At 34.9% G+C, this 27,733-nt stretch overlaps 3 protein-coding genes, 1 long non-coding RNA gene and 1 pseudogene across 7 annotated transcripts; 3 read left to right on the top strand and 2 right to left on the bottom strand.

Moving 5' to 3' along the window:
* Positions 1-1,180: 1,180 nt before the first annotated feature.
* LOC109086895 lies at positions 1,181-7,700 on the bottom strand. Of its 4 annotated transcripts, XR_006160823.1 has the most exons (10): positions 7,167-7,694; positions 5,799-5,837; positions 5,427-5,663; positions 3,157-3,291; positions 2,706-3,006; positions 2,452-2,556; positions 2,198-2,263; positions 2,012-2,033; positions 1,853-1,893; positions 1,181-1,720 (listed from the first exon to the last, which is right to left on the bottom strand). It is a non-coding gene; the product is annotated as an uncharacterized LOC109086895 (long non-coding RNA). The 4 variants fall into 4 exon arrangements; XR_006160821.1 differs by having other exon boundaries at positions 2,012-2,263; positions 7,167-7,698; XR_006160822.1 differs by having other exon boundaries at positions 1,853-2,033; positions 7,167-7,697.
* A 1,353-nt stretch (positions 7,701-9,053) lies between these two features.
* On the bottom strand, positions 9,054-12,020 carry LOC109103679. Its single transcript, XM_019117045.2, has 8 exons — positions 11,900-12,020; positions 11,248-11,484; positions 10,625-10,951; positions 10,015-10,338; positions 9,760-9,876; positions 9,350-9,433; positions 9,225-9,265; positions 9,054-9,105 (listed from the first exon to the last, which is right to left on the bottom strand). The coding sequence occupies exons 1-8, from the start codon at positions 11,961-11,963 to the stop codon at positions 9,061-9,063; spliced, it is 1,239 nt and encodes a 412-aa protein (XP_018972590.1). The 5' UTR covers positions 11,964-12,020; the 3' UTR covers positions 9,054-9,060.
* Positions 12,021-12,622: 602 nt separating this feature from the next.
* Positions 12,623-15,839, top strand: zgc:162396 (uncharacterized protein LOC555292 homolog). Its single transcript, XM_042763773.1, has 7 exons — positions 12,623-12,872; positions 13,358-13,515; positions 14,018-14,178; positions 14,364-14,577; positions 14,797-14,897; positions 15,143-15,280; positions 15,453-15,839. The coding sequence occupies exons 2-7, from the start codon at positions 13,405-13,407 to the stop codon at positions 15,541-15,543; spliced, it is 816 nt and encodes a 271-aa protein (XP_042619707.1). The 5' UTR covers positions 12,623-12,872; positions 13,358-13,404; the 3' UTR covers positions 15,544-15,839.
* Positions 15,840-15,982: 143 nt separating this feature from the next.
* Positions 15,983-19,279, top strand: LOC109099916 (putative methyltransferase DDB_G0268948). The gene is made up of 6 exons (XM_042763772.1): positions 15,983-16,415; positions 16,510-16,670; positions 17,583-17,796; positions 18,086-18,189; positions 18,610-18,747; positions 18,855-19,279. The coding sequence occupies exons 1-6, from the start codon at positions 16,305-16,307 to the stop codon at positions 18,949-18,951; spliced, it is 825 nt and encodes a 274-aa protein (XP_042619706.1). The 5' UTR covers positions 15,983-16,304; the 3' UTR covers positions 18,952-19,279.
* Positions 19,280-22,659: 3,380 nt separating this feature from the next.
* LOC109106998 lies at positions 22,660-27,503 on the top strand (annotated as a pseudogene).
* Positions 27,504-27,733: the final 230 nt, after the last annotated feature.

The following is a 27,733-nucleotide window of genomic DNA, read 5'->3' on the forward strand; positions in this document are numbered from 1 at the left end:
TAGCATTGAAATTGTCCACTGACATTTCCTCTATAAAATCATGAATTAAATTTGAAGTGTTGTTGTGGAAACTAATTATAATCATTCTAATTTAAGTAATAAATGTGACCCTGGACCACAAAACCCGTCATAAGGGTAAATTTTTCAAAATTGAGATTTATAAACTATAATGAAAGCTGAATAAATAAGCTTTACATTAATGCATGGTTTGTTGGGATAGGACAATATTTGCCCGAGATACAACTATTTGAAATCTGGAACCTGAGGGTACAAAAAAAAAAAAACCTAAATATTGAGAAAATCGCCTTTAAAGTTGTCCAAATGAAGTTCTTAGCAATGCATATTATTAATCAAATATTAAGTTTTGATATATTTACAGTAGGAAATTTACAAAATATCTTCATGGATTATGATCTTCACTTAATGTCCTAATGATTTTTGGCATAAAAGAAAAATCAATAATTTTGACCCATACGATGTATTTTTGGCTATTGCTACAAATATACCCTAGTGACTTAAGACTGGTTTTGTGGTCCAGGGTCACATATGTCATTATTATCATAACTTCTGTACTGTCTTGCTTGCTGGAGGTTTTACAAGGCACTAGCCTTTGAAAAGGTTTGGAACAATATGTAATATAAAAATAAATAAATTAAACAAATTGTGCAAATAAATCAAACTAAAAATTACATTTTATGGCCAGCAACCCCTGGGCTCCAAACGTCTTGTGACAAGAGAACCAACCTTAAACAGCCTTCTTTAGGCTTTTTAGTTAAATGGAAACAATACACAGTGATAGTAAGTTAACATTCAAAAAATATCAAACTATTGTATTTGCCCAGAAAAATGCAGCTAATTCATTGCATAAGATTAGAATAATAACTAGAAAATATTTAAAAGAATAATAATAAAAAATAAAATAAAAATTAAAAAAGGTAAAGGTTTTCAGTTTAGTGTTGAGTTTAGTATGGTTTTGAAATAGGTGTTCAAAACCAATTTCGTGTTCATGTGTCGGAGGTGATTGTAGTTAGACAAGAGGTATAAGAAACTGTTATTGTTATTAGATTTATTTATTGATGGTGTTGTGGTAGAAGAAGTTTTTAATGTGTTTTTGAAAATTTTTTATATCTAAATGTGAGAAGAGATTTTTTTTTTTAGAGTTTTGTAGTCATATTATGTGATGTCATTATTATTTTTTTTTCATGAATATCTCATGGTTTTTAAATGCTTGCAATTAAAATATATTTATTTTTTCATTCTTACTTGAAATGTTTTTGCAAGGCTAAATCATCTTAGTTTTTTTTTCCATAACAGGAAATACTGTGCTACATTTAACTCAGTTGTGTGTCATGAAACCACATTGAGGTTTATTTCTGTGAGCATATTGATCTGATTATACTCAGAGATAGTGCTGGTGATGCATTTGTGTTTCCTATTCAAGTGAAACCCAAAGACCCTTTGCTTACAGACTGAGCACTCCAATAATGCACTTGAGCAAAGAGCAAAATTTTCATTCATATACCAAAAAAAGCAAACCAAGATTGACTAGCTCGCTATTATTAATACAAGATTTATTTGCTCTTTTTAACTACATTCAATAATTATAATAATAATAATAATAATAAAAGTAATACAAAGTTTTGTACAAGAATGTCCAGTGTCAAGGCTCACTGTGCTTCAGTAGTTGATAGTAGATGACTGTAGTACTGCTGTCCAACACCTGTGGATATTGACATACAAGCTTAAAGAATGTATTTACTGTACATAAATCACAAAGATATATAACACACTCATCATTAACAAATCAAAAAGACAATCTGAAATATTTATGAAAGGAGGTTTTAAAGCTGACCTCTGAACTTGCATGACTGGTTTTAAACCAGCTGTCATCTCCTGGAAATTAATCATAATCATATTTTTAACATAGATTTCTCATTGTAAAGAACACAGAGGTTAATGTGCAATATAAATGTGCTATTTTAGTTTCTATTGAGTAAAGCACTATACCTACTTGAATGGAGATGGACCAAAACCTAATAAACACATCATTTATATTAAATTTCCTACTGGAAGAGGATGAAGAATAATAGATCAACAAATTTTTTGGAAAGCTTGTGAACAATAGTCAACATGATGCTAGGGTTGCCTGAAGGTTTCTATACCGATGCTATGAAAAATATTTTGTTGATTTAAATACCTCTATCATTCCTCATTTGGCTGCTATTGATATAGACTGGTTCAGACTCCTGAGGGCCAGACTGCACTGAAATGATTGCAAAAATACAACAAGAGTTACAGAAAGAAAGAAAGAAAGAAAGAAAGAAAGAAAGAAAGAAAGAAAGAAAGAAAGAAAGAAAGAAAGAAAGAAAGAAAGAAAGGGCTGTTCCATCGTGTGCTAATTTTTAAAGATGTAAAATTTATAAATGACTGATTATTTGATTGATTTGGTACCTGACTTTCGTTTCCTGTAGCAGTTATACATTAGAGCTCCAAGGAGAATCCCAGTAAATAGAGTCAAAACACACCAAAATAGTGTGTTTGCATGATTGTTGTTTACTGAAAGGAAAGGAAGACTTTATTAATAAATTAAAAGTGTTAATTACATCTTGAGGATGAGCTAAAACATTTACATTGTACATCTTGAGCACACAATTTCATTCTGAGTTAAGGTGAAAATACAGTGAATTAATGGATGATAATATTACCTTGGTTTGTTACAGTTGAGTTTTCTGATGAGTTACAACTGATTGTTATAGGGGCCAGAGCTCTGAGTGTATTCTCAGTAAAAACTGCACACTGCCAGTGCAGCGGGTCTGTTTCATAGCTGGCTAGATTCACTGTGAGACGTAACATGTTGTTTTTCTCAGTCATAATTTTGCTGTTTGACCAGCACTCCTCTGTTCCCCTCCATCCTAAACCAGACCAGCGTCACTGAATCAGTTACTTCAGATACCTCACAGGTAAGAACCACTGACTGACTCCTCAACACACCATCAGGGGGCTCCACTGAGACCGAAATCAACAATAACATGAATTACTTTTTAAATGCAATTAACACATTAAAAAATACAAAATTTCCTGTTTTGGATGTCTGATGATCAAATTTAAGTGAAAAATCAATGTATTTACTATTATTAATTTATCTATTTCACTAACCTCTAATGGTGCATGGTATTGTGGTTGTGTAGATTGTGTTTTCAGTAATACACCTGTATGTCCCACTATAATTGAAGTTCACAGGTGAGATGTGAAAGGGGCTTTGTCTGTAAATGGTTTGACTTCCATATAAATCTGGAAAAACAATATGGTAACGGTGACTTTCAGTAAATACATCTCAGTTAGTACATGGTTCATTTGTAAACATATTTTTATGTCTTTAGGTCTAAACCGATTATGTATAATTATATATATATATATATATATATATATATTTTTTTAATGACTTCTACACATTTAACCTATAGTCTTCTTAATGGAAATTTTTTTTATAGATCACTATTATTTAAGCATACAATAGGCATAAATATAGATTTAAATATAGATTTAATGTAAGAACCATCAGCGACCAATTCTCCACACCGCAGACTGAGGATAACTTCACAACGACTAATGCGCACTCTCTCTCCTCCTTCTCTCCACTCTCAGAGACGGACGTTTCCAAACTTATCCTGTCCATTCATCCTACTACTTGCCCACTTGATCCGATCCCCACTCACCTCCTTCAAGCGATTTCTTCTTCAGTTATACCTTCACTTACGCACATTATCATCTCCTCTCTTTACTCTGGAACATTTCCCTCAGCATTTAAGCAGGCTCTGGTAAGCCCACTGCTGAAGAAACCATCTCTAAATCCAGCACTTCTAGAAAACTACAGACCAGCATCCCTTCTTCCATTCATTGCAAAGACACTTGAACGAGCTGTGTTCTCTCTATGTTTCTTGTACAGAACAACCTCCTGGACAGCAACCAATCTGGCTTCAAAAGTGGCCACTCAACTGAGACTGCCCTGCTCTCGGTTACTGAAGCCCTGCAACCGGCAAGAGCAGCTTCAAAATCCTCAGTACTCATTTTGCTGGACCTGTCTGCTGCTTTAGACACCGTTAATCACCAGATTCTCCTATCCACCCTCAGAAAGATGGGCATCTCTGGAACTGCCCTCCAGTGGCTCAACTCCTACCTTTCTGATAGATCCTTCATGGTGTCTTGGAGGGGTGAAGTTTCTAAGTCACAACAACTTGCTACTGGGGTTCCTCAAGGCTCAGTACTTGGACCACTTCTCTTCTCCATCTACATGACGTCATTAGGATCTGTCATTCAGAAGCATGGCTTTTCCTATCACTGCTACGCTGATGACTCTACTTCTCATTCCAACCAGATGACCCGACGGTAGTTGCTTGCATTTCAGCCTGTCTGAGTGACATTTCTAGCTGGATGAATGACCATCACCTTCAGCTTAACCTTACTAAGACTGAACTGCTGGTGGTTCAAGCTAACCCATCGTTTTATCAAAACTTCTCTGTACAGCTGGGTTCGTCAACCATAACTCCTTCCAGGACAGCCAGAAACCTAGGAGTTGTGATGGATCATCAGTTAAGCTTCACCGACCATATTGCTACAACGACCCGGTCCTGCAGATTTGCCTTATACAACATTAGGAAGATTAGACCCTTCCTGTCAGAGCAAGCCACCCAACTTCTTGTGCAAGCTCTTGTTCTCTCCAGACTGGACTATTGTAATGCTCTCCTGGCGGGGCCTTCCTGCATGTACTATCAAGCCTCTACAACTGATCCAGAATGCAGCAGCGAGGGTTGTCTTCAATGAGCCAAAAACAGCTCATGTTACTCCTCTCCTCATCAGGTTACACTGGCTACCAGTAGCCGCACGCATTAAATTCAAGGTACTGATGCTTGCCTACAAGACGACCACTGGCACAGTGCCAACATACCTAAGCTCATTAGTTCAATCTTATGCGCCCTCCAGAAGTTTGCGCTCTGCAAGTGAATGACGCCTTGTGGTGCCATCCCAAAGAGGTTCAAAATCACTCTCACTGACTTTTTCCTGGACTGCGCCCAGCTGGTGGAATGACCTCCCGATCTCAATTCGAACAGCTGAGTCTTTACTCATTTTCAAAAAACATCTAAAGACTCATCTTTTTCGCCTGCACTTAACCAACTAATACTAGTATTTATCTTTTCTTTTTCTTGTCTATTATATTCATTTAAAAAAAAAAAAAACATGGCTACGTGTTCTGTACTAGACTAACTGAGACTTGTCATAGCACTTGTATACCGTTGTTGGTCTCTTGTTGATCTGATTGTTTCTACTGTTCTCATTTGTAAGTCACTTTGGATAAATGCGTCTGCTAAATGATTAAATGTAAATGTAATGTAAATGTAAGAATAACATAATAACGTAAAAGTACTAACTTGAAGTAACATTAAGTGTGTGAATCCTAACAGTTTGTACGCTTCCATCTTCCATCAATCTACAGTAATAATTCCCTTTATTGCGTTCATCAACGGTGTGTAAGATGATGTAGGCAGAGTTGTTGTACATCAGAGTGCTGTTGGGTGTGTGTTCTCCATCTTTCTCCCAGTTCAATGTGGAGGATTTAGACAGAAGACGGACATCACATCGCAAAGACACGTCAGATCCACGCTGAACTTTGAGAACCAGAATATCAGAAAGGAGTGTGAGAAACTGCAAATATCTTTCTTACGTTAAAAACATTTTTTTTTTTTTTTTAAATACTGTTTCATATTTTAAAAATATTGTTGCTGTACAGAAAATCAACCAACCTTCTTTTTGGGTCTGAACTGTTTGAATTTGTGCATGTGCTGTGTAGAATGAAAAACAATTACAATTACAACAACTACAAACAACAAACACTGCAGGATAAAACAAACAAACCTCACTGAGGACCCAAATACAGTATATTTTTACGAGCATTTTCAAAACATTTGAATAAACAGAGGCCAAGACTGTATGCTTTATAAATAAAACTGGTTGTCTGTTGTGGTTGTTACAGTTTTTTACAGACGCTAGGACACATTTCTCAATACTTAGGTCACTTTTGCAGACCTCTTCACACAGTGAGCACAACAGAAGTCTATGTGGGCTAAACTGAGGATCAATGATCATTGCTTTGGCACAAAATGCATTCAGTGACTACATCTCTCAAAATTCATGAATTATTTTCTCACTCAGACACAACAACTGCCAAAACTCTTTGTACATACAGGCCAATTTGCACATGCATACATACTGTTTTCAAAACTGTTAAACTTATGTTCAAAACAATAACATAATACAAAACTGAATAAGACAGCAATTTGCTACATTTCTACAGTTATATTTTAATGAAATATATTTTAAATCTTAAAATTAAATGCTATAAAAACAATTGGACAATTGGACCAGCCACAGCTGATTCTCATTGTAGATGAACATCTACACAGGTGTTACTCTTTCAATTGCATTACAAAAGGAGACAACTGCTGAATAGTTGTGTATTGTGATGTAAACATGTCACACAGTAACATATATTGCAGTGAATTATATACAGAGATGTATCCTTGTTTTACACAAGAAAACACTGTATAATGCTACATGTTGTTAGTGTATTTTAGATCATTGTTTTGTGGGTGACAAAGTGTGTTTGTCGGCTGTCAACCTTTGCTAGTGTTCTGGAAGAATGAGTTGATTTGAGACCTGAATAAAGTGTTTTGGTAGTTGTAGTGCATTTTGAATGTGAAATGAACTGCTTTGCCAAGCTGAAAGTTGGTTAGGAGAACTGTGTGAAGAAGAGTTTGGCAAAAGTGACCTGAGTATTGAGAAATGTGTCCTAGCGTCTGTAAAAAACTGTAATCACACACTGACATAGACATGTTTAGGTTAAATTGTTTTGAATAAAACAGTTATATAGAGCTTTAAATAGATATTTAATTTGCATTTAGTAACAGTTGATATGAAATTGCAGATTACTGTACTATATAAATGATTTTTTTTTTCAAATAGCTTGAACATTATTAAATCATTGTAATTTATTAATTTCTAATTAGAATTTGTTGTGTTGATCAACAATCTGCAAAAGAGGGAAGAATTAAAATATCTAGAAATATTTTTTTTTTGTTTTTGATAGGATCAGTAATTAAAGTGAGACTCACCGATAGCATGAAATCGGGAATAAAATCCACACATCAAAATAAAGATTGTAAAATGTGTAAGTAGCATGATTCTTCTTTCCAGTGCCTAAGATAAAGTGATGCGCTCTGAAGAGTTTAAAGAAAGTGCTAGCCAGTAACTTTTACTGGGCGGTGCAATAGTCAGAAATCTGTATGCCACAGAAAACAGTCAGCTCATGAATTTTTAACAAAATGGCCCTTCAGAGAGATGAAGAACTAATTTATTTTACAGTGTTGCCATGTTAACTTACATGTAATAAATGTCCTAACAATCTATCTTCAAGAAAAAAAGAGAGTATTTTAAACTGTTCTGTTTGTACCCATTTTATACAAACGTCTCTAATAAACCCATTTAGGTTATCTTGCATAAAAAGAATGGCATGTGTGAAAATTATTATTAACTACTATTAACTACTATTAAATAATAACAATAAGGAAATATTATTTTTAGTTTAGTCTGTTTTTCTCAATTAGCTAATTCCCAGAGCGGCAAATATAGGCACACAAATCTTCGATCTACACTCACAACTGTACCAACTTACCAAAAGATTGGGGTCAGTAAGATTTGTAAAAATGTTTTAAAGAAGTTACGCTAACTCAGGCTGCATTTATTTGTATTTAAAATACAATAAAAACAGTAATATTGTGAAATATTATTACATCTTAAAATGAAAATTTTCTATTTTAATGTTTTTTTTTTAAATGTAATTTGTTCCTGTGATGTTAAAGCTGAATTTTCAGCAGCCATTTCTCCAAGTCTTCAGTGTCACATGATCATTCAGAAATCATTGTAATATGCTGATTTGCTCAATAAACATGTCTTATTATTATCAATGTTAAAACAGTTGTGCTGCTTAATATTTTTGGGAAAACTGTCATTTTAAGGATTCTTCGGTGAAAAGAATGTTTAAATTTATTTAAAACAGATTTTTTCTTCTTTTTTTTTTGCAACATTACAAAAGTATTTACTGTCACTTTTGCTGAAAGTATTAATTACAAAATTATTAACCTTGTCACCGGGGGAACATGCAGCCTTCTTAAGGTTTTTCAGTGAAATTAAAAATAATAATAATAAAAAAAAAACTTTAAAAAAATTTCCAATAAAAATTTATATAATAATTTGTATGAAACTACAATAGAAGTGAATTAGAGCAAAATGTAACACTACTGTAAGTTTTGAAGTAGGTGTTTGAAACTAATGTTCATTACAGTAGTGTGTTCTTAGTGTTAGTCTGATGTGATTATAGTTAGACAGGAGGTTTAAGAAACATTCTTCTTCTCCTCCTCCTTTTTCTTCTTCTTCTTATATTTGATTAATCCATGCTGTTGTGACTGACAAAAATCCATCTCACCTCAAAATTAGCAATAAAAATGACTTTCTATAGGCTTCTGTGCACACAGGCAATTAATGTTCATGTTTATTGTTATGAATATTTCACTGTTCAAAATTCTTGCAATTATTTTTTTTTCTTCTTGACTTTTAGTTAGTTTAAACATTAGTTGCAAAGCTAAATCCCCTTAGTTTTTTTTTCCATAACAGGATATACTCTGCTACATTTAACACAGTTGTGTGTCATGAAACCACATTGAGGTTTATTTCTGTGAGCATATTGATGTGATTATACTCAGAGATAGTGCTGGTGATGCATTTGTGTTTCCTATTCAAGTGAAACCCGAAGAACCTTTGCTTACAGACCTGAGCACACCCATAATGCACTTGAGCATGCATGGTTCATTAGTCTTATGTTTTAATATACAGTACCAAAATAATGGATGGATAGCATGCTATCATTAATACAAGATTCATTCTGTGTTTTCAATTCCATTCAATAATAAATGTAAAATAAATTAAACACAAAGCTCCCAGTGTCAAGGCTCACTGTACTTTAATTGCTGAGTAGATGACTGCCGAATTGCTGTCCTGTAGATATTAAGACATACATTGCAAATAAATCACAAACATATATATAACACACATATCATTACCAAATCAAAATTAAAATCTGAAATGTTTATGAAAGAAGTTGTTTCATAGTTGACCTCTGAACTTTGATGATTTCTTTTAATACACCTGTCAGCTCCTGGAAATAAAATCATAGTCATAGATTTAACATAAATTTCTCAATATATAGAACACACAGAAGTCAATTAAACATCTGTCTTACCATGACTAGATCCTGCTACTGTCAGTGAAGCATAATGGATGTCCTCATCGTCTTGTGATTTTAATCCAGTGACGTGACCTCCATCTAGTGAAACAATATGAGAACATCTCGTATTTCAAATCTAATCGCAATCAGCATAACATGCAATGGACAAAATGGACACTTAAACAAGTCAAACATTTTTAGATAGAGTGTGAATTAAGGTTAAGCTGCATCTTTTAGCTTGATCCAGCTAATAAGCATATTTGTACTAATAGGCTACAAAAACAGGCAATGTCTCTTTAAAAAGGCACTTAGCAATTTTAAATGAAAGACAGGACTTTCATTCATTTCCTATAGAGAATGTCACAATTTGTCCCATTCATTTGGACAATGATCTCCTTCCTATAGTGTCTCAGAGATGAGTTCACCTGTTTTTCGCTGACATTTAAAAACTAGAAGTCCCAGCAGAATCAGCACACTGACAGTAACAACACAAGCCACGGTGATCTTGATTTGTAGATGACTGTCCTTTGTCATGGTCTCTTCTGCAGACATGTTGAGCCAGATAATTACACCAGTGTCATCATTACACAGTGAAACATTTTATTTTTACATTGATATTTTGAGAATTCTATCTGTGTAAAAGTAAAAAATATTGTATAGTAATGGTTCAAAAATATGACCTTGGTCTGTTACAGTTGAGCTTTCTGTTGGAGCATTTGTATTTGATGAGGTACGACTGATTGTTATAGGGGCCAGAGCTCTGAGTGTATTCTCAGTAAAAACTGCACACTGCCAGTGCAGCGGGTCTGTTTCATTGCTGGCTAGATTCACTGTCAGACGTAACATGTTGTTTTTCTCAGTCATAGTTTGCTGTTTGACCAGCACTCCTCTGTTCCCCTCCATCCTGAGCCAGACCAGCGTCACTGAATCATTTACTTCAGACACCTCACAGGTAAGAACCACTGACTGATTCCTCAACACACCATCAGGGGGCTCCACTGAGACTGAAATCAATGAGATTTTACATTTGGAGAAATATATTGATTAACATCTATAAAAATAAAGGAATGTATTACAGGTTCAGCACAACTTAAATGCACTACACGCGATGTTAGTTGTTTAACTAATTCTCATTCACTGAATTGCACCCAACCATCTCTCTAAACATTGTTGCATCAATACAAAATTGTTAATTGTTAAGAAATATTATTGAAATGCAAACATTCCTTTAAACAACTGAGAACAAAATGGTGCATGTAATTGAGAAAACAATGTAAATTTGTTACAAACCTCTGATCGTGCGTAGTATTGTGGTTGTGTAAGTTGATGTTTCAGTAATACACCTGTATGTCCCATTATAATTGAAGTTCACAGGTGAGATGTGAAAGATAAAAAACTGACCAGTGTATGTAGTAGAAGAATTTCTTCCTGGTTCAATTGGTCCTTTTATTTGAACTTCTATTCCTTTTTCTACAGCTATCAGATCAATCTGAGATTTAGGGCTCTGTTCCCATGTCCACCTTAACCTGTGGTAGATCTTTTTAGACTTGAAGATCAGTGATACATCACTATTATTGCCACTTTGCCTGTAAATTGTATGAATTTTATTCTGTGAATCTGGAAAGATATAGAGAGTATAGCTTTGTGGGAAAAGTAGTGTACCAAGTAACTGACAGTAAATAGCAGTTTCAGTCATTATCCAATGAAAATATCTTATTCACACTTTGACACATTCAAACATGTTGCAATAACTATAAACTGGAGACGTTCTTTGATTATATACAAATTATATACAATGTAGCCTACAATTTATTTTAATTAAATGAATCACATACTTCACATACTTTGGAACAGCAATTTGGAGATCACTGTGACTGTGTACACACAACACTGACACAACTGAATGTACTTACATGAAGTAACATTAACTGTGTGAATCCTAACAGTTTGTACTCTTCCATTTTCCATCAATCTACAGTAATAATTCCCTTCACTGCGTTCATCAACGGTGTGTAAGATGATGTAGGCAGAGTTGTTGTACATCAGAGTGCTGTTGGGTGATTGTTCTCCATCTTTTTCCCAGTGCAATGTGGAGGATTTAGACATGAGAGGAACGTCACATCGTAAAGACACGTCAGAGCCACGCTGAACTTTGAAGAGGTGAAATTAAAACAGAGTGAACAAATACCGGTGTTACTGTATTACAACAATTGATTAGAAAGATTGAAAGTCAAAGATTAGAATTCTGAGGTTTGGTTACGGTTACTTGATCACATTATTAGAGTCACGTATCGTTAGGACTACTCACATATTAAATAATATTAGATTATTTTGTGTAGTTACCTGGCTAGATTTACGTAGCCTAATTAAATTAGGGTTCAAACACAGAGTTAAATTTAAAGTACAGTAATGATGGTTAAGACTATTTAAAATATCCTTCGTTCTCAGCTAAACATGACTGATATGTTTCTTAACAGAATCAACTCATTCAACAAAACAAGCAAGCAAAAGCATGAAAATATACAGTATGGGCTATTGTTTAACTAGGTTCAGGTTTGTACTCACCTTTTTGAGATTTGTAACAAAACACAATTTTTAACATTACTAAAAAAAATGAGATGATATGCATGATGCTGTGTTCAGTCTTATTTAAGAGAGAATGAAGAAGTATAAATTGTACGTGCAGAAAAAGAGGAAATGAAAGAGAAGATTTTAGAAATAGATTCAGAATTAGATCAGACATCTGGTATAAACAGATGTTGTGGCATATTACTGCAAATGGATGGTCTTGAAATATGTTATAATATGGAATGATGTGGGTACTTGCATTAAATATTATCATCAAAGAGTGTTATGTTACTTTTTTCAGTGTTAGTGTTTGAGAACAGGATAATTGAAAATGGCACATACTATTATTCATTTTTAAATAATGTTATAACACTTGTAACTTAGGTAATGGCCATAGCAAAGGTGCTTCCGTCTTCTAGATCACAGCGTGTTGACTGCTGCCCTCTATTGGTGATGTATTGGTAAAGACATTTTCAAAGAACACGTCTGTGCAGCTGGAATGGTTATTACTTACACACACACACAAAAAAGGAAAAGCACTTATAATACATGTTATGTAACAGATGAAGTTTTTTATTATTATTATTATTATTTTTTTTTATGAGGCACACTTTTGTAAGAGTACACACAATTGTAACACGTTAATTGTGACAATATTATCCTCAGTTTAAATTACATTCAGACAAATAACAATAATAAGGAAGCCCATTGTCTACTCTCGCGATAACTTAGCCTGACAGAAAGTAATAAACATCAAATATGGCGACGTCCTTAACAGTCCAAAGTCTTTTTATATTCTACTCGATTTTACTTAATAAATGAGTCCAAACGAGGATCTATAGTTTTTTTTTTCCTTCAAATCCGATTTAACGGAAAACAGCTCTGCATGCCATTGCATGTACAGCGCTGTGTTTTAATCACCACGCGCAGACCACAAACTGATCTGAGCTGGACGCACATCTCCGTCTTTGTGAGTTTAAAAGACGCACATGTTTGCAGTGAAGAGGTTTTATAGAGGCTATGATCGCACTGTATGAGAGACGTAATGTTGTGTGTGTTATTTAAAATGCCGTTAAATATAGCGATAAATCAATATTAAATACATTATATATTATAATGTTGTAAACTGCTATTTTAAATCGTCATATAGCGTCTGTTTTTGTATTTGTTTGCCTAGGATTATTAAAAAGAAAGATTAAGCGTCCTCTCCTCGGTTTTACGAATCGATTCATGGACGAGAATGAACAGATTCGCGGATTTAGGCCTAACTTTACTTTAAATGGCAGAAGTAGTTAAGGGTAGTATTTGCTATTTATAATTCAACCTTAAAAATGTCACGTCATTGCCAAAGATTACCGAAACAGTATGACATAGCAATCGTTTGGTTGCCTCTCAACACTGTCCCGCCTCTTGCTGTGTTTGTAATGTCCAGAAATGATTAACTCTTCTCAACAGATTTCCAGTAATTTCCTTTGAAGACTCGCTCAGAAGACACAGCGAAGATGACTGAAAGATTGTTTGAAGAGAAACAACATGCCTCCCTCTATCACAAATATCGATTTGGTCCCCCTGATGAGCTGAAGGAGCTTATTCTCCATTATCTGGACACAAAGGTAAGACTGTCGTGTTATCAGTGTTCGTTCTGAGCGATAAAGTCTGACATGTTGGTGTCGAGCTGAATCACTGCATGTTTGTCTGGTAACTGTGCGACCCTTCCAAAATATGGAGCACATACATTATTTGAATACATTATTGTAATAATAATAATAATAATAATAAACTTTAATAAAAACATACTAATGTGGTTGTAATTATTTTTATACTACAAATAAAATATATTGAATTAATTTAGATTGTATACGAAAGCATAGTGGGGTTTATTGGCATTTTTTCATGTCCAATAAATCATGGTAACACCGTACTGTTTCTAAGTTACCACCAGAGGCAAGTCAGAAGTGCAAATGTTGGGAACTCATAACTTAACACCTCCGAAGTCACACAAAAGGAATTGATGTTACATAACATTTGTCTATTACTTATTTACTGTATATTTAAAATGTGAAAAATAAAGCTGTTCTCCTATGTAATGTTTAATGGTAAAAACATGCTTCACAGAAAGGAAAGCCCCATCAGCTGGCTGTGGATTTGGGCTGTGGAACGGGGCAGACCTCTCGTCCCCTGACTGCGTATTTTGAGCAGGTGGTGGGCATTGATGTCAGTGAATCTCAGGTGGAGCAGGCAAGAGCAGTGCCAGGGTTCCCTAACCTCAGCTACAGGTCAGTAATGCAGGTGTCTACTCCTCCGTAAAAAAAAAAAAAAAAAAAATCTTGTCACATGACTTATTTGTATCTCATAATGTAAATGATATGGAACAATGTACCATTATAGCTTTGTATAACCTTGAAAGAACAAAATTAGATTACTGTGGTCTCTCCCAATCCTGTTTATCATTAAATGACAGAGTAGGCACAGCAGAGGAGCTGCCATTCCCAGATGGCTCAGTGGATCTGCTGACGGCTGCGTCTGCGGCTCATTGGTTCGATGCTGAACGTTTCCTAAAGGAGGCTACACGTGTTCTGAAGCCGCGTGGCTGCTTGGCTCTCTTTGGCTATGGGGACAATATGAAAATACACTATGAATCTTGCGGTGATCGACTTAATAACATATATGAGGACGTAAGCATATACCATAACTATGTATTTATATAAATGAAATAAATATAATTATATATTATAATAATAATAATAATTTGATTATTAGTATGTAAGTGCCAAAGCATCAGCTTACTGAATGCATGTTTATCAACTTTTACTTTTGCAAACCATTTCACTAAAGGTTAAATATGCTCATAGAATAACTGCTAACTGCACTCTTGTATTCATTTATCCTGCTAGGTAAAGCAAATACTGCTGCCTTACACAAGCAGTAAGGTAACTGATGCCAACAGTAAGCTAAAGATCTTATTTGAAACCATACCCTTCCCAGATAAAGAGAGGTAAACCAGAGCACTGCACTGTAATGAATAATTAACTGTCTGTGTGTCAGCAAACCTCTACACAAATCTGCTTATCACATTTACTTTCTTTTGTATATGTGCATTTGTGTGTAAAATAAAACATTGTGTTTTGTTTATATATGTAGTTTTTTCTAAAAACATATTTTAAATGTTTTGTTTTGAATAATGTCATCCTTGATATGAGTTGCAGTTGTTGATTCTAACAGTTTTGTCATATTCTTCAGGATTGAAATAATTCCAATAAAGCAGCAGCTGAGCATCAAGAATGTAATTGGTTTTATTCAGACATTCTCCATGTACCAAGCGTATCTGAGAGCTGATCCAAGTGCTGCAACCACACTGTTGGAGAGAACAACATCACGGTAATTGCTTCTTTTTGAACAACTTCAACACTTCAGGCGCTTTTACTGTCCTGCAATGTTGATCACTTGTAACACAAAATTAGACTGCAAGATTCTTATTCAAGGAAATTTGCTCTTTGGCCTTTATAGATCATGTTGATGGTATGTTTGCTTGTCACTTATTCTGTTCTAGTATTCTGGAGGAGATGAAAGTGTCATCAACAGAGGCCAAAGTCGACTTTATAATGGAGTACTTCTGTGTGCTTGCATGTAAACCTGAGTGACACATGACTCAATCACATGACCCAACTCACCTGTACTATCATCCTAGATGTCTAGATACTGTAGTTTCTGTGGAAGGTTTGATTTCACTTTGTTTTTGTCAAGTTGTTAGCAAATCTGTGGGCTTACAAACACACAATATTTTTTCATAATTTCACATGAAAGATTCTGAAAATATATTTAGTATTTGCACTATGCATTATGATGTTGCATAATGTTAATTTGAAATTATTTACTCTACAATATGCAGGCATTGATGTAATGTTGTTTAAAATAATAAAATCCTTTTTTTTTTGAAGTTGTGTAGTTTGTTCACATGAACAGTAAAAAATTCCCTGGATGGCACAGAAATGTTTACTCAATCTAGGTTTTGTAAATAACTCCTCCTTAACACCCACACTTCACATTCATAGAAACCATTCTTTAATTCCATAAACCTGCTGTTCTTCAGCAATATCAATAGATAAGCATTATGCTTTTTTGTACTTTTATTTTTTCATGTATTTTTTCTTATATTTAATTCATACTGGAAACCTTTGATTCTTTTCTGGTCATTGCTTAGGAGATGTTTATTCATTTTGAAAGAACCTTTAGTATTTACTCCAGAATGGATGTGAATAGATGTCTGTGTGTGAGACTAAAGTCCTCATTAGCAAACTGAGCACATTATGGTTGCCTCAAAGGAATGTTTTAAACAGCTTAGTGCTATTGGCATGGTTGATACTGTCTCTCAGTGTTTAGTGTACTTGTACAGCAGTCAAAAATGGCTGTACGTTTATTTGAGGATAAAGAACATGCAGACTCATACTGGAAGTACCGAATTTCTCCTTCTGAAGAGCTAATTGACAAGATACTACAGTTCCACAGGAGTAATGTAGGACTTTTATGACTGTTGTTGTTTATTCATCAGTCTGCTATCTTTGCCATTTCATTTACATTTGGATGTATTGTTTATTGCATTTTCTCAGAAAAAATCAGCCAATGACCTGGCAGTAGATGTTGGTTGTGGGTCAGGGCAGGGAACGTTGCTCTTAGCACCACATTTTACTTGTGTGGTAGGGACAGACATCAGTCCTGCTCAACTGGAGATGGGGAGGAAACATGTTAATATTCCAAACGTCTCTTACAGGTAGGCAAAGCTGAATTGGGTGTTACTGCATGTGTGAGCTTGCTTTTGTGTAAGTCTCCTGTCACTGTTTAACTTCCATCAGCCAGAAAGTACGCAATCATGAACACACAACACTCTGTTTTCAAACTAATGCAATCACATTTAGCACCAGTTTCACTACAAAAGTATGTGTTACTCTGAAAAGTTGTGCAACTTGAGTCTTGAGTAAAGAGCATGTGACGAGCATTATGGTGTGTGTGTGTGTGTGTGTGTGTGTGTGTGTGTGTGTAATACAAATATTATAAAGATGTATAACTTTATAATTTAAAGTTGTTTTTTTTTTTTTAAACCTTTATTTCTAAAAATAAAAAGTGACGTGACATACAGCCAAGTATGGTGACCCATACTCAGAATTCGTGCTCTGCATTTAACCCATCCAAAAGTGCACACACACACTGAGCAGTGGGTAGTCATTTATGCTGCGGCGCCCGGGGAGCAGTTGGGGGTTCTTGCTCAAACTCTCTAACCGCATGGCCATGACTTCCCCCAAATGAGTTTGTGGAAAAATACAAACTAACTCTCTGCAAAAGGTATATTTTCTGTACAACATATATTTATATATTTTTTAATTATAAAAATTTGTTATAAATTATTATAAAAAAAAATTGTTTCCAGGCAGAATGACTCTCATTACTGTATTGCAGCAATGAGAAGCATTAATGTGTCATAAATGATCCAAAAACACTAACAAAAAAAACTGCATAATCATCTGGCACATAATTAATGTCTTAATGGGCCTAAATGAAGGTTTCTAATTTTTATTTATTTCTTTAGAAGTTAAATACTGTGATTATGCTCTTGATTTTGTTCTCTTCACGAGTTTCCTGCATTCAGTATGCACATGCATCTGTTTTACTTTTTTGAAACACAAAGGGAGAGTCCAGCTGAAGAACTGCCTTTTGAAGATGGCTCTGTAGATCTTGTGACGGCCATGTCTGCGTTCCATTGGTTTGACCATTCACGGTTTCTTCAGGAGGCTCACAGAGTGCTTAAGCCTAATGGCTGCCTCGCAGTTCTCAACTACACCATGGACATGGAGCTGAGCTACGGAGACTGCTCAGAGACTTTAAACCACATCTGTAATGAGGTGAGAGTCATAAGACTGATATTGTCTGAACATCTGTGTGTGCTAGATATTCTTTAGAACATTTTAGAATTATCTAATTCAAAAATTATTATCTAAAATTATCTAAATTTCTTCTCATATATGACCCATAAGTCATAATATTAAATCATTTACTCAACAAACATTACCCGCAGCATTTTACAGTACCAAGACTGATTGATTACTGAACTGTTGGTTCAGTAAATGGTTAAAAAAAAACTTGATATTTTTTGACACAAAAATAAGTATTCTATCACATGTCTCATTACAGTTTTATGCAGCCCTGCAGCCTTTCCGGAACCCTTACCTAAGTTCCAGCTCTTTCGAACTTTACAAAAAAACATTTGACTCTCTCCAGTATCCAGTCAAAGAATGGTAATGTAGTTACATACAAACTAACTGTTAAAATATTAACTTCATAGACAATTAAGTCAAAACTGTTCAAAGTGCAATCAATCTTAGGTTTAGAGACTGAAGAAGGTTTTATTAAGTTACATATAAGTAGTGATTTGTTATATTGTGACTATAGCCTCAGTTAATAAAGGGCTTGTTAAGCTTTGATTAACTTTTATATAATGAATGCTACATAATAAAAATATGAAGGATTCAAATTTGAACATTTAAATTTAATTTAATTCATTAAGTGTCCCTGAAATAACAAACTGTTGCTATCCAGGCTAAAAAAAAAAATAAAAAAAATAAAAACTAAGCTGTATACTTTATTGTGGATTCTAACATGGCTGGATATTGTATAGACCAATCAGATGCTGGCCTGCAACTGTGTTTTGTCTTTAGGCAGGACATTTTTTGGGTGAGGAAGCCTGTCCCTCTTTCTGGCTACATCGGCATGGTGGAGTCTTTTTCCACTTTCCAGGCTCTCTTAAAAAAGGATCAGGAAGAGGCCAGACGACTCTCACAGGACATTGAACACAGGTATTAGACTTATAGTTTTCTTATATAATGTGTATGTAATATATTCCTGTGTATATCATATTATATATCTCATTCTCTTTTCCTCACACTCCATTTTTCCTATCAAGACTGCTGCATGCAATGGGTGTGACATCCTCAGAGACAGAAGTTATCATGGGAGTTAAATACTTCTATTTTCTAGCCTGCAAGCCTGCAAATGACTGATTTCTTTCTTTAATTATTAATTTTAGACCTTGTTATTAATTTATATTCCAATATGATCAACTGTTACTAATTTCCATAACCATCAAGTTTCATAACCATCAAATAAAAAGTAATAAAAATAATTTTCTTGCACATTCAATACAAAATTTTAATAAAAGGTTAAAAAGTAGACTTTACACATTTAATTTTAGATGTTTTATTATTTAGTTAAAAATCCAAATCATTATAGAAGATGTAAATTCAGGTCATTGTCTCTGTGTATAAAATGTAGCCTATGTTCAATGTTTATTTGAATAAATTAGACGCAGAAAAAAAATCGTCCTTTCACTGACCCATTTACAAAGAAGCGATCATTTCAAAGTGCATCTGAAAGAGCGTCCTGCAGGGTGCAGTGTTGACTCGAACATGCAGCAGTACCTGCGAAAGAAGCATGTCTACCAAACATCTGCACAGCTGCCTGTGATGACACGACCCAGCAATCCCACGGTACAGTGATTTAACACAGGCACAATACACAGCTTCAAAACAGAAACAAAGGAAACGGAGAGTGACTTTTCAGTGTACACTTCAAAAAGTTGACCGCAATTCTCTGAAACAATCCATTGTTTGCTCGGTAAGTTTTGGAGCAGCTTAATTAGTGAAGTTTTAAAGCATGCTTGTTTCTCTTTTTATTCACATACATCTTTGACAATACTTATCATAATTCTCTTTTGGGAGAGCGTATAAGTCAGACCATATATTTTGGTAAAATGTTTAAGTGGTTTGGCTTTGTGTGTCTTGGAGCTATAGCCTATAGCTGATTATGCACACATAGCCAAAGGATGAATGGAAAGAATGGATGACAGGATCTGTGTGTGTTCAAATCGCTTACCTAGAAAAGTAATGCACAGACCTCCTATCAAATGACAGCACATGATCCAGTGAATATAGTGCCAATGCTCATATGTAAGGCAGTTGATAGGTTACACTAGACTATACACACACACACACACACGTCCTGATTTTGCTGAGTTAGATGTGTTCCTAGGTCAACATATTTTGTTGACCCTGGAACAACATTTTAATCCAAAAATTTAGTCTGACCATATCCCTACACCTAAACCTAACCTTAACCATTAGTATTCCCTAAAATCAGAGGAAATGATACATTAATGACAATGATGTAAAAGCACCAAACACTGATTGTTAGCCTAAACTTCACAAAAACTAAAAACTGGTTCTTTAAGTCTGATTTTTTAATCACAATTTTGTTCCAGGGTCAACAAAGATGTTGATCCAGGAACATGTCGTACTTGGTATAATCAGGTTCTGCAACACACACACACACACACACACACACACACACACACTCACTCACTCACTCACTCACTCACTCTTTGTGTGAAGACAAATGCAAAAATGCAAAAGCCATCTGGAAAAAGGCTAGAGCTCCTCAGCTTTGCAGTGTGTCTGTATAATCTGTGTGAAATTTAAATTAAATATAGTAATATGTAAACAATATAATGCACTAAATCCACCAGAAACTGTCTTGGGTAACAAAAGTGTATTAATAACTGTAAATTATTGCAGTGTTTGTGGATGATTGCTTTCTTCATTGCAATTAACTTTTTTTCTGTGGCTAAAAGGATTATTTAGAAAAATTTAAAGCGTTGATAACATTTTTTGTAAAACATAATTAAGTTGATCAAATATATGAGCTGCACATTTCTAATTATAACGATAGATACCATAGAAATTCACTGTACTGCATATTACTGCAAACCAATATTTTGATTTTCTAAAAATCAAACACTAAAATTGTCTGCCTCTGTCGGAGGTAAGTTTTCACCAGTACAGACGAAGGAAAACACAATTCTCAAATTCTGCCCTCATCTGAGTCAAGTATATAACATGATAATTTTCAGTATAGCATGATCAGCAGAGAACAGAATCCTCTTGAAATAAAGAGTTTTTTGCTAAATTAGACACTTCTGACATATTTTGTTACTTGCCCCCACCCTCTTCTGTCTGACATTGAAGCGTCCAAATACACAGTGACCCATCATATGCCACATTTTAATCCATTATGAAATATTTTCATCCTGATTGAGTCAGTGGGCCTGAGCTGTTGAATCATCTGCCTCTTCACACATACAGGATCACCTCTCCTGTAGCTCTCGCATGCTAAAAGTGAGCCATAGTTTCTCATGTTGGTGTGAAAAAAGAGGCTAATTACACTTTCTGTAACACTAAAACTGACTGTTACGATCAGAACTAAACATATGCAACAACATAGTAAATATTTTTAAAGGGACAAACAGACATTCATAATCAAAGAGCACTCGTAGCGTTTTGTTAGACAGAAAATGTTTTCATTAAATATATTTGTGTGGCTTTTTAATAAAACAGGCAGTGGGATTCTGATTTATAATAAAGCTTATCTGCAGAGTATTCCCTATATATGCCACACACCTTTTAATAAAGCCAGTGAAGCTATTGTGTTCATAAAGCTCTTGAGGGTTTCCTGATCAATAAATTATAGTTCATTTGTAAGTTTGGACTAAATCTTTTCAGTGAAAGTGCAATTCTATGGCATGTCTTGTATTACTAGAAAATTATATTTTCTATACAAATTGTGATGTGTGTACATATTTTTTCTTTTGGCCTTCCTCTCAATAACCTAAAAATCTCCTTTCTGCCATTTAGTCTCTTTCCTTTCATTCCAAACAAGAAAAATGTACTTATCATCCTGTTCAAAATGTACACCCCCAACTCTTAATGCATTGTGTTTCCTTCTGGAGCATCAGTGAAGTTTTCACCTTTTATAATAGTTGTGTATATAATCCTTCATTTTTCCTCAGAGTGAAGAGATGGATCTCAAAATGATTAGTCATTGTTGGACAGGGGCCAAATATGCAGAAGATCCTGGAAAACCAAAGACTCTGCTGCACTTGGAGGATATTTCTGAAGAACAACAGGCAGTTGAACTGCTCTGGACTCATGAAAAACTATCCCAAAACATAAAAACAGCTGTGGGTCATCCAGTTTATGTAAACTTTTGAACATTTTTATAAATTATACATTTTCATTTTTATAAGGCAGGTGAGTGTGATCAGGGTTAGAGCAAAACTCTGCATGGCAGTGGCCCTCCTGGGCCGAGTTTGCTCATCTCTGTGCTAGGGGTATGTAAACTTATGAGCATTCTGTCTGTCTGATTGAGAGAGCGGTAATCACTGTCCTGACTTTGCAGTGTCCATTGCAAGTGTATTCATTATTGTGTTTGTCTTTTGGTTAGTATACATTTTTTATTGTTTCTTTTCAAAATTATTTTATTTTTTAATGAGTTTAATGATTTACTTGAAGTGTCTATGTTTGCAAAATATTTTAAATATTTTTCTCAATCTAAATGATGTTGCAATCCTGCTGAGTTTGTTTAATAATATTTGCAGTCCTGTTAAATGTTTGCAGTCTTGCATTCGCTGAAAAATAAAAATTGAGTTTTGGTGATGCCTTGCTGTGTTTGTGGCTTTGTTGACAGTTTTTATAAGTGCATATGATGCAGTTTTGACAGTGTCCAGAAGTCAGAAACGCCAGAGCACATAGACCAGGGATCTCCAACCCTGCTCCTGGAGAGCTACTGTCCTGCAGATTTCAGCTCCAACCCCAATCAAACACACCTGAACCAGCTAACCAAGGTGTTCAGGGCTACTTGATAATTATAGACAGGTGTGTTGGAGCAGGGTTGGAACTGAAGTCTGCAGGATAGTAGCTCTCCAGGAGCAGGGTTGGAGATCCCTGAGATGGAAACTTCCCGAAACATTCCATTTACGGGTGTGTGCGCTGACGTGAACAGTCCGGAAACACACCTTTTCATGCACTGAAATGGCTGTACGTTTGTTTGAGGATGAAGAACATGCGGACTCATACTGGAAGTACCGAATTTCTCCTTCTGAAGAGCTCATCGACAAGGTTCTACATTTCCACAGGAGTAATGTAGGACTTTTATGACTGTTTGTTGTTGTTTATTCAAATTTCTCATAAGCTTAATTGTTGTTTATTCATCAGCCTGCCATCTTTGCCATTTCATTTACATTTGGATGTATTGTTTATTGCATTTTCTCAGAAAAAATCAGCCAATGACCTGGCAGTAGATGTTGGTTGTGGGTCAGGGCAGGGAACGTTGCTCTTAGCACCACATTTTACTTGTGTGGTAGGGACAGACATCAGTCCTGCTCAACTGGAGATGGGGAGGAAAACATGTTAATATTCCAAACGTCTCTTACAGGTAGGCAAAGCTGAATTGGGTGTTACTGCATGTGTGAGCTTGCTTTTGTGTAAATCTCCTGTCACTGTTTAACTTCCATCAGCCAGAAAGTACGCAATCATGAACACACAACACTCTGTTTTCAAACTAATGCAATCACATTTAGCACCAGTTTCACTACAAAAGTATGTGTTACTCTGAAAAGTTGTGCAACTTGAGTCTTGAGTAAAGAGCATGTGACAAGCATTATGGTGTGTGTATATAGCCTATATACAATACAACTTTTCAATTTAAAGTTTTTTTAGGTTTAATTTAACCTTTATTTCTAAAAATGAGTTTGTGGAAAAATACAAACTAACTCAAAAGTAAAACATGCACACAGAGAACTCTGAAATCTCTGCAAAAATGTATATATACTGTACAACATATTATATTTATATTTTTTAATTATAAAAAAAAAAGGATTGTTTCCAGACAGAATGACTCTCATTCAGTGTTAATTTCGTTAACGAAGACGACGACGAAAAATAATCGGTAACGAATTTTTTTTTTTTTTTTTTTTTTTTTTTTGTGACAAGAGCCCTATTCGCACGGGGTTATTAAGCTATTACAGGTAGGCCTACCTGGTGACCTCCAGTCATTTGCAATAATTGCGGAGGCTGTCCGTGATCTTAATCCCGTGCGAATCGGCCATATCTGTAATTTGTCAAGTAAAAATTCCCCCGCAAAAGACCTACCATATTTCGCCGAACACCGAGGTCCTGTGATAATATTAGTCTCGTGCGAATTAACATCTCTGTGATTTGTCCTGGCTTTGGCGGGTCGAATATAATTTTTCGAGGTTTTTGTTTCCTGTGCGCCTTTTTATCCATCTTTCGCGAAGAATGGAGCTGCGTTAGAGTGTTTTGATAGTATTTTGGGTGCTGTCATATCGCTACACCATACAATTTGCAGAAAGAGCTGAAAAGGTTTTGAGGTTATTACAAATAAATCAAGCATAAAGCTTGAGATATATTTTAACCTTGTGAAATGTAAATGACACAGCGCAAGAAACTATATTAATTTCTCTTTTTAAAAAAAAAAAAATAGAAAAACTGGACCATCAAACTCCATCTGGACCATATACGGGACTCTCAAAACCTTGACATCCAGGTATAAGTCAGTAAATTCGAGTGAAATCACAGGGTTCGCTTATCCCGTGCGAATGCACCACACAAAATTCAGATGTGGGGGGAGTAATTTCAAAATCACACAAGTTCCCTAGATATTACTAATCCCGTGCTAATAGGGCTTAAGATGAGACGTTGACGAGCTAAAAATAATATCTGATGACGAAATTATGACGAAATTTATGCCACGTCTACGTGATCTAGACGAGACTGGACTATAATGTTATTTGAGGACTACCGGACATTCAAAATGCATCCTATAGGCTATTGTCCTTCAAAATGTGCATCACTGTCATTGGATTGCGATCGGATAAGGGCCGTTTGCATATCTAGTCAGTATAGCAGCCGCAGTGGATGGGTAGACTAATAAACGTGTGTCAGTATTTCATGCATGCCTTCCGTCTTTAAAGGACAGCATTCCAAATTAAATACCTATCTGTCATTAACGTTAACCAACAAAAGATGTTTAATAAATGTATACATGTTTAGTAAAAACCTACTGTATCTGAAAAATGAGTTTAATTTGTATCTCTATTGTATTTGTCTTATTGTGCTTCTTTAAAAATAATAATAATAATAATAATTTTATAAGTTGCTCCTTTTTCACTACTGTTAAAGGGATAGTTCACCCAAAAATGAAAATTGTCATAATTTATTCAAGTTTTTCCAAATTCAGTCCTTGATTCAAATTTCTCATAAGCTTAATTGATTTGGTCTAAAGAGAGAGGATTATTTTAGTTTGAAGACTACATATAAAAATAGCTACCAAAATTTATTTAAATGCAATGACTTTTAGTCGATTAAAACTATGAAAGACTCAAATGACTAAAATGTGACTAAGACTATTAAGCATTTTCGTCTCAAGATAAAGTCTTAGACTAAATCAAAAATGCCTGCCAAAATTAACACTGCTCTCATTACTGTATTACAGCAATGAGAATCATTAATGTGTCATAAATTATCCAAAAAACAAAACAAAAAAAAACAAACAGAAAAAAAAAAACTGCATAATCATCTGGCACATAAAAGGTGGGGACATGAAAATAATGTCTTAATGGGGCTAAATGAAGGTTTCTAATAATTCTTTCTTTCTTTAGAAGTTAAATACTGTGATTATGCTCTTGATTTTGTTCTCTTCACGAGTTTCCTGCATTCAGTATGCACATGCATCTGTTTTACCTTTTTTGAAACACAAAGGGAGAGTCCAGCTGAAGAACTGCCTTTTGAAGATGGCTCTGTAGATCTTGTGACGGCCATGTCTGCGTTCCATTGGTTTGACCATTCACGGTTTCTTCAGGAGGCTCACAGAGTGCTTAAGCCTAATGGCTGCCTCGCAGTTCTCAACTACACCATGGACATGGAGCTGAGCTACGGAGACTGCTCAGAGACTTTAAACCACATCTGTAATGAGGTGAGAGTCATAAGACTGATATTGTCTGAACATCTGTGTGTGCTAGATATTCTTTAGAACATTTTAGAATTATCTAATTCGAAAATTGTCTAAAATGATCTAAATTTCTTCTCATATATGATCCATGTCCTAATATTAAATCATTTACTCAACAAACATTACCCGCAGCATTTTACAGTACCAAGACTGATTGATTACTGAACTGTTGGTTAAAAAAATAAATAAATAAATGTTTGACACAAAAATAAACAAGTATTCTATCACATGTCTCATTACAGTTTTATGCAGCCCTGCAGCCTTTCCGGAACCCTTACCTAAGTTCCAGCTCTTTTGAATTTTACAAAAAAACATTTGACTCTCTCCAGTATCCAGTCAAAGAATGGTAATGTAGTTACATACAAACTAACTGTTAAAATTTTAACTTCATAGACAATTAAGTCAAAACTGTTCAAAGTGCAATCAATCTTAGGTTTAGAGACTGAAGAAGGTTTTAAGTTACATATAAGTACCGATATGTTATACTGTGCTTATAGCCTCAGTTAATAAAGGGCTTGTTATGCTTTGATTACCTTTTATACAATGAATGCTACATAATAAAAATATGAAGGATTAAAATTTGAACATTTTAATTTAATCCATTAAGTGTCACTGAAATAACAAAGTGTTGCTATCCAGGATAATATTTTTAAAAAATAAAATAAAAAACTAAACTGTATACTTTATTGTGGATTCTAACATGGCTGGATATTGTATTGACCAATCAGAAGCTGGACTGCAACTGTGTTTTGTCTTTAGGCAGGACATTTTTTGGGTGAGGAAGCCTGTCCCACTTTCTGGCTACATCGGCATGGTGGAGTCTTTCTCCAATTTCCAGGCTCTCTTAAAAAAGGATCAGGAAGAGGCCAGACGACTCTCACAGGACATTGAACACAGGTATTAGACTTAGAGTTTTCTTATATAATGTGTATGTAATATATTCCTGTGTATATCATATTATATATCTCATTCTCTTTTCCTCACACTCCATTTTTCCTATCAAGACTGCTGCGTGCAATGGGTGTGACATCCTCAGAGACAGAAGTTATCATGGGAGTTAGATACTTCTATTTTCTAGCCTGCAAACCTGCAAATGACTGATTTCTTTCTTTAAATATTAATTTTAGACCTTGTTGTTAATTTATATTCCAATATGATCCAACTGTTACTAATTTCCATAACCATCAAGTTTCATAACCATCAAATAAAAAGTAATAAAATAATTTTCTTGCACAGTTAATACAAAATAAAATAATAAAAAAAGTTAAAGTAGTAAAGTAGTTTTTAATTTAATTTAGTTTAATTAAAAATCCAAATCATTATAGAAGATGTAAATTCAGGTCATTGTCTCTGTGTATAAAATGTAGCCTATGTTCAATGTTTGTTTGAATAAATTAGACGCAGAAAAAAAATCGTCCTTTCACTGACCCATTTACAAAGAAGCGATCATTTCAAAGTGCATCTGAAAGAGCGTCCAGCAGGGTGCAGTGTTGACTCGAACATGCAGCAGTACCTGCGAGAGAAGCATGTCTAGCAAACATCTGCACAGCTGCCTGTGATGACACGACCCAGCAATCCCACGGTACAGTGATTTAACACAGGCACAATACACAGCTTCAAAACAGAAACAAAGGAAACGGAGAGTGACTTTTCAGTGTACACTTCAAAAAGTTGACCGCAATTCTCTGAAACAATCCATTGTTTGCTTGGTAAGTTTTGGAGCAGCTCAATTAGTGAGGTTTTAAAGCATGCTTGTTTCTCTTTTTATTCACACGCATCTTTGACAATACTTATCATAATTCTCTTTTGGGAGAGCCTATAAGCCAGACAGACCATATATTTTGGTAAAATGTTTAAGTGGTTTGGCTTTGTGTGTCTTGGAGCTATAGCCTAGCTGATTATGCACACATAGCCAAAGGATGA

This window comes from Cyprinus carpio, chromosome A9 (assembly GCF_018340385.1).
Source record: "Cyprinus carpio isolate SPL01 chromosome A9, ASM1834038v1, whole genome shotgun sequence".
Lineage (NCBI taxonomy): Eukaryota > Metazoa > Chordata > Actinopteri > Cypriniformes > Cyprinidae > Cyprinus > Cyprinus carpio.

What these genes read in the sequence shown, in the direction of transcription:
- zgc:162396 (XM_042763773.1), top strand. Translation starts at nt 13,405, where the DNA reads ATGACTGAAAGATTGTTTGAAGAGAAACAACATGCCTCCCTCTATCAC. An exon ending in TTCCCTAACCTCAGCTACAG is followed by an intron (nt 14,179 to 14,363) that starts GTCAGTAATGCA and finishes ATTAAATGACAG; the next exon opens with AGTAGGCACAGCAGAGGAGC. An exon ending in CCCTTCCCAGATAAAGAGAG is followed by an intron (nt 14,898 to 15,142) that starts GTAAACCAGAGC and finishes CATATTCTTCAG; the next exon opens with GATTGAAATAATTCCAATAA.
- LOC109103679 (XM_019117045.2), bottom strand. Translation starts at nt 11,963, where the DNA reads ATGCATATCATCTCATTTTTTTTAGTAATGTTAAAAATTGTGTTTTGT. An exon ending in TTGTTACAAATCTCAAAAAG is followed by an intron (nt 11,485 to 11,899) that starts GTGAGTACAAAC and finishes ACCTCTTCAAAG; the next exon opens with TTCAGCGTGGCTCTGACGTG. An exon ending in AGTAGCAGGATCTAGTCATG is followed by an intron (nt 9,266 to 9,349) that starts GTAAGACAGATG and finishes TTTTATTTCCAG; the next exon opens with GAGCTGACAGGTGTATTAAA.
- LOC109099916 (XM_042763772.1), top strand. Translation starts at nt 16,305, where the DNA reads ATGGCTGTACGTTTATTTGAGGATAAAGAACATGCAGACTCATACTGG. An exon ending in ATTCCAAACGTCTCTTACAG is followed by an intron (nt 16,671 to 17,582) that starts GTAGGCAAAGCT and finishes TGAAACACAAAG; the next exon opens with GGAGAGTCCAGCTGAAGAAC. An exon ending in TAAACCACATCTGTAATGAG is followed by an intron (nt 17,797 to 18,085) that starts GTGAGAGTCATA and finishes GTCTCATTACAG; the next exon opens with TTTTATGCAGCCCTGCAGCC.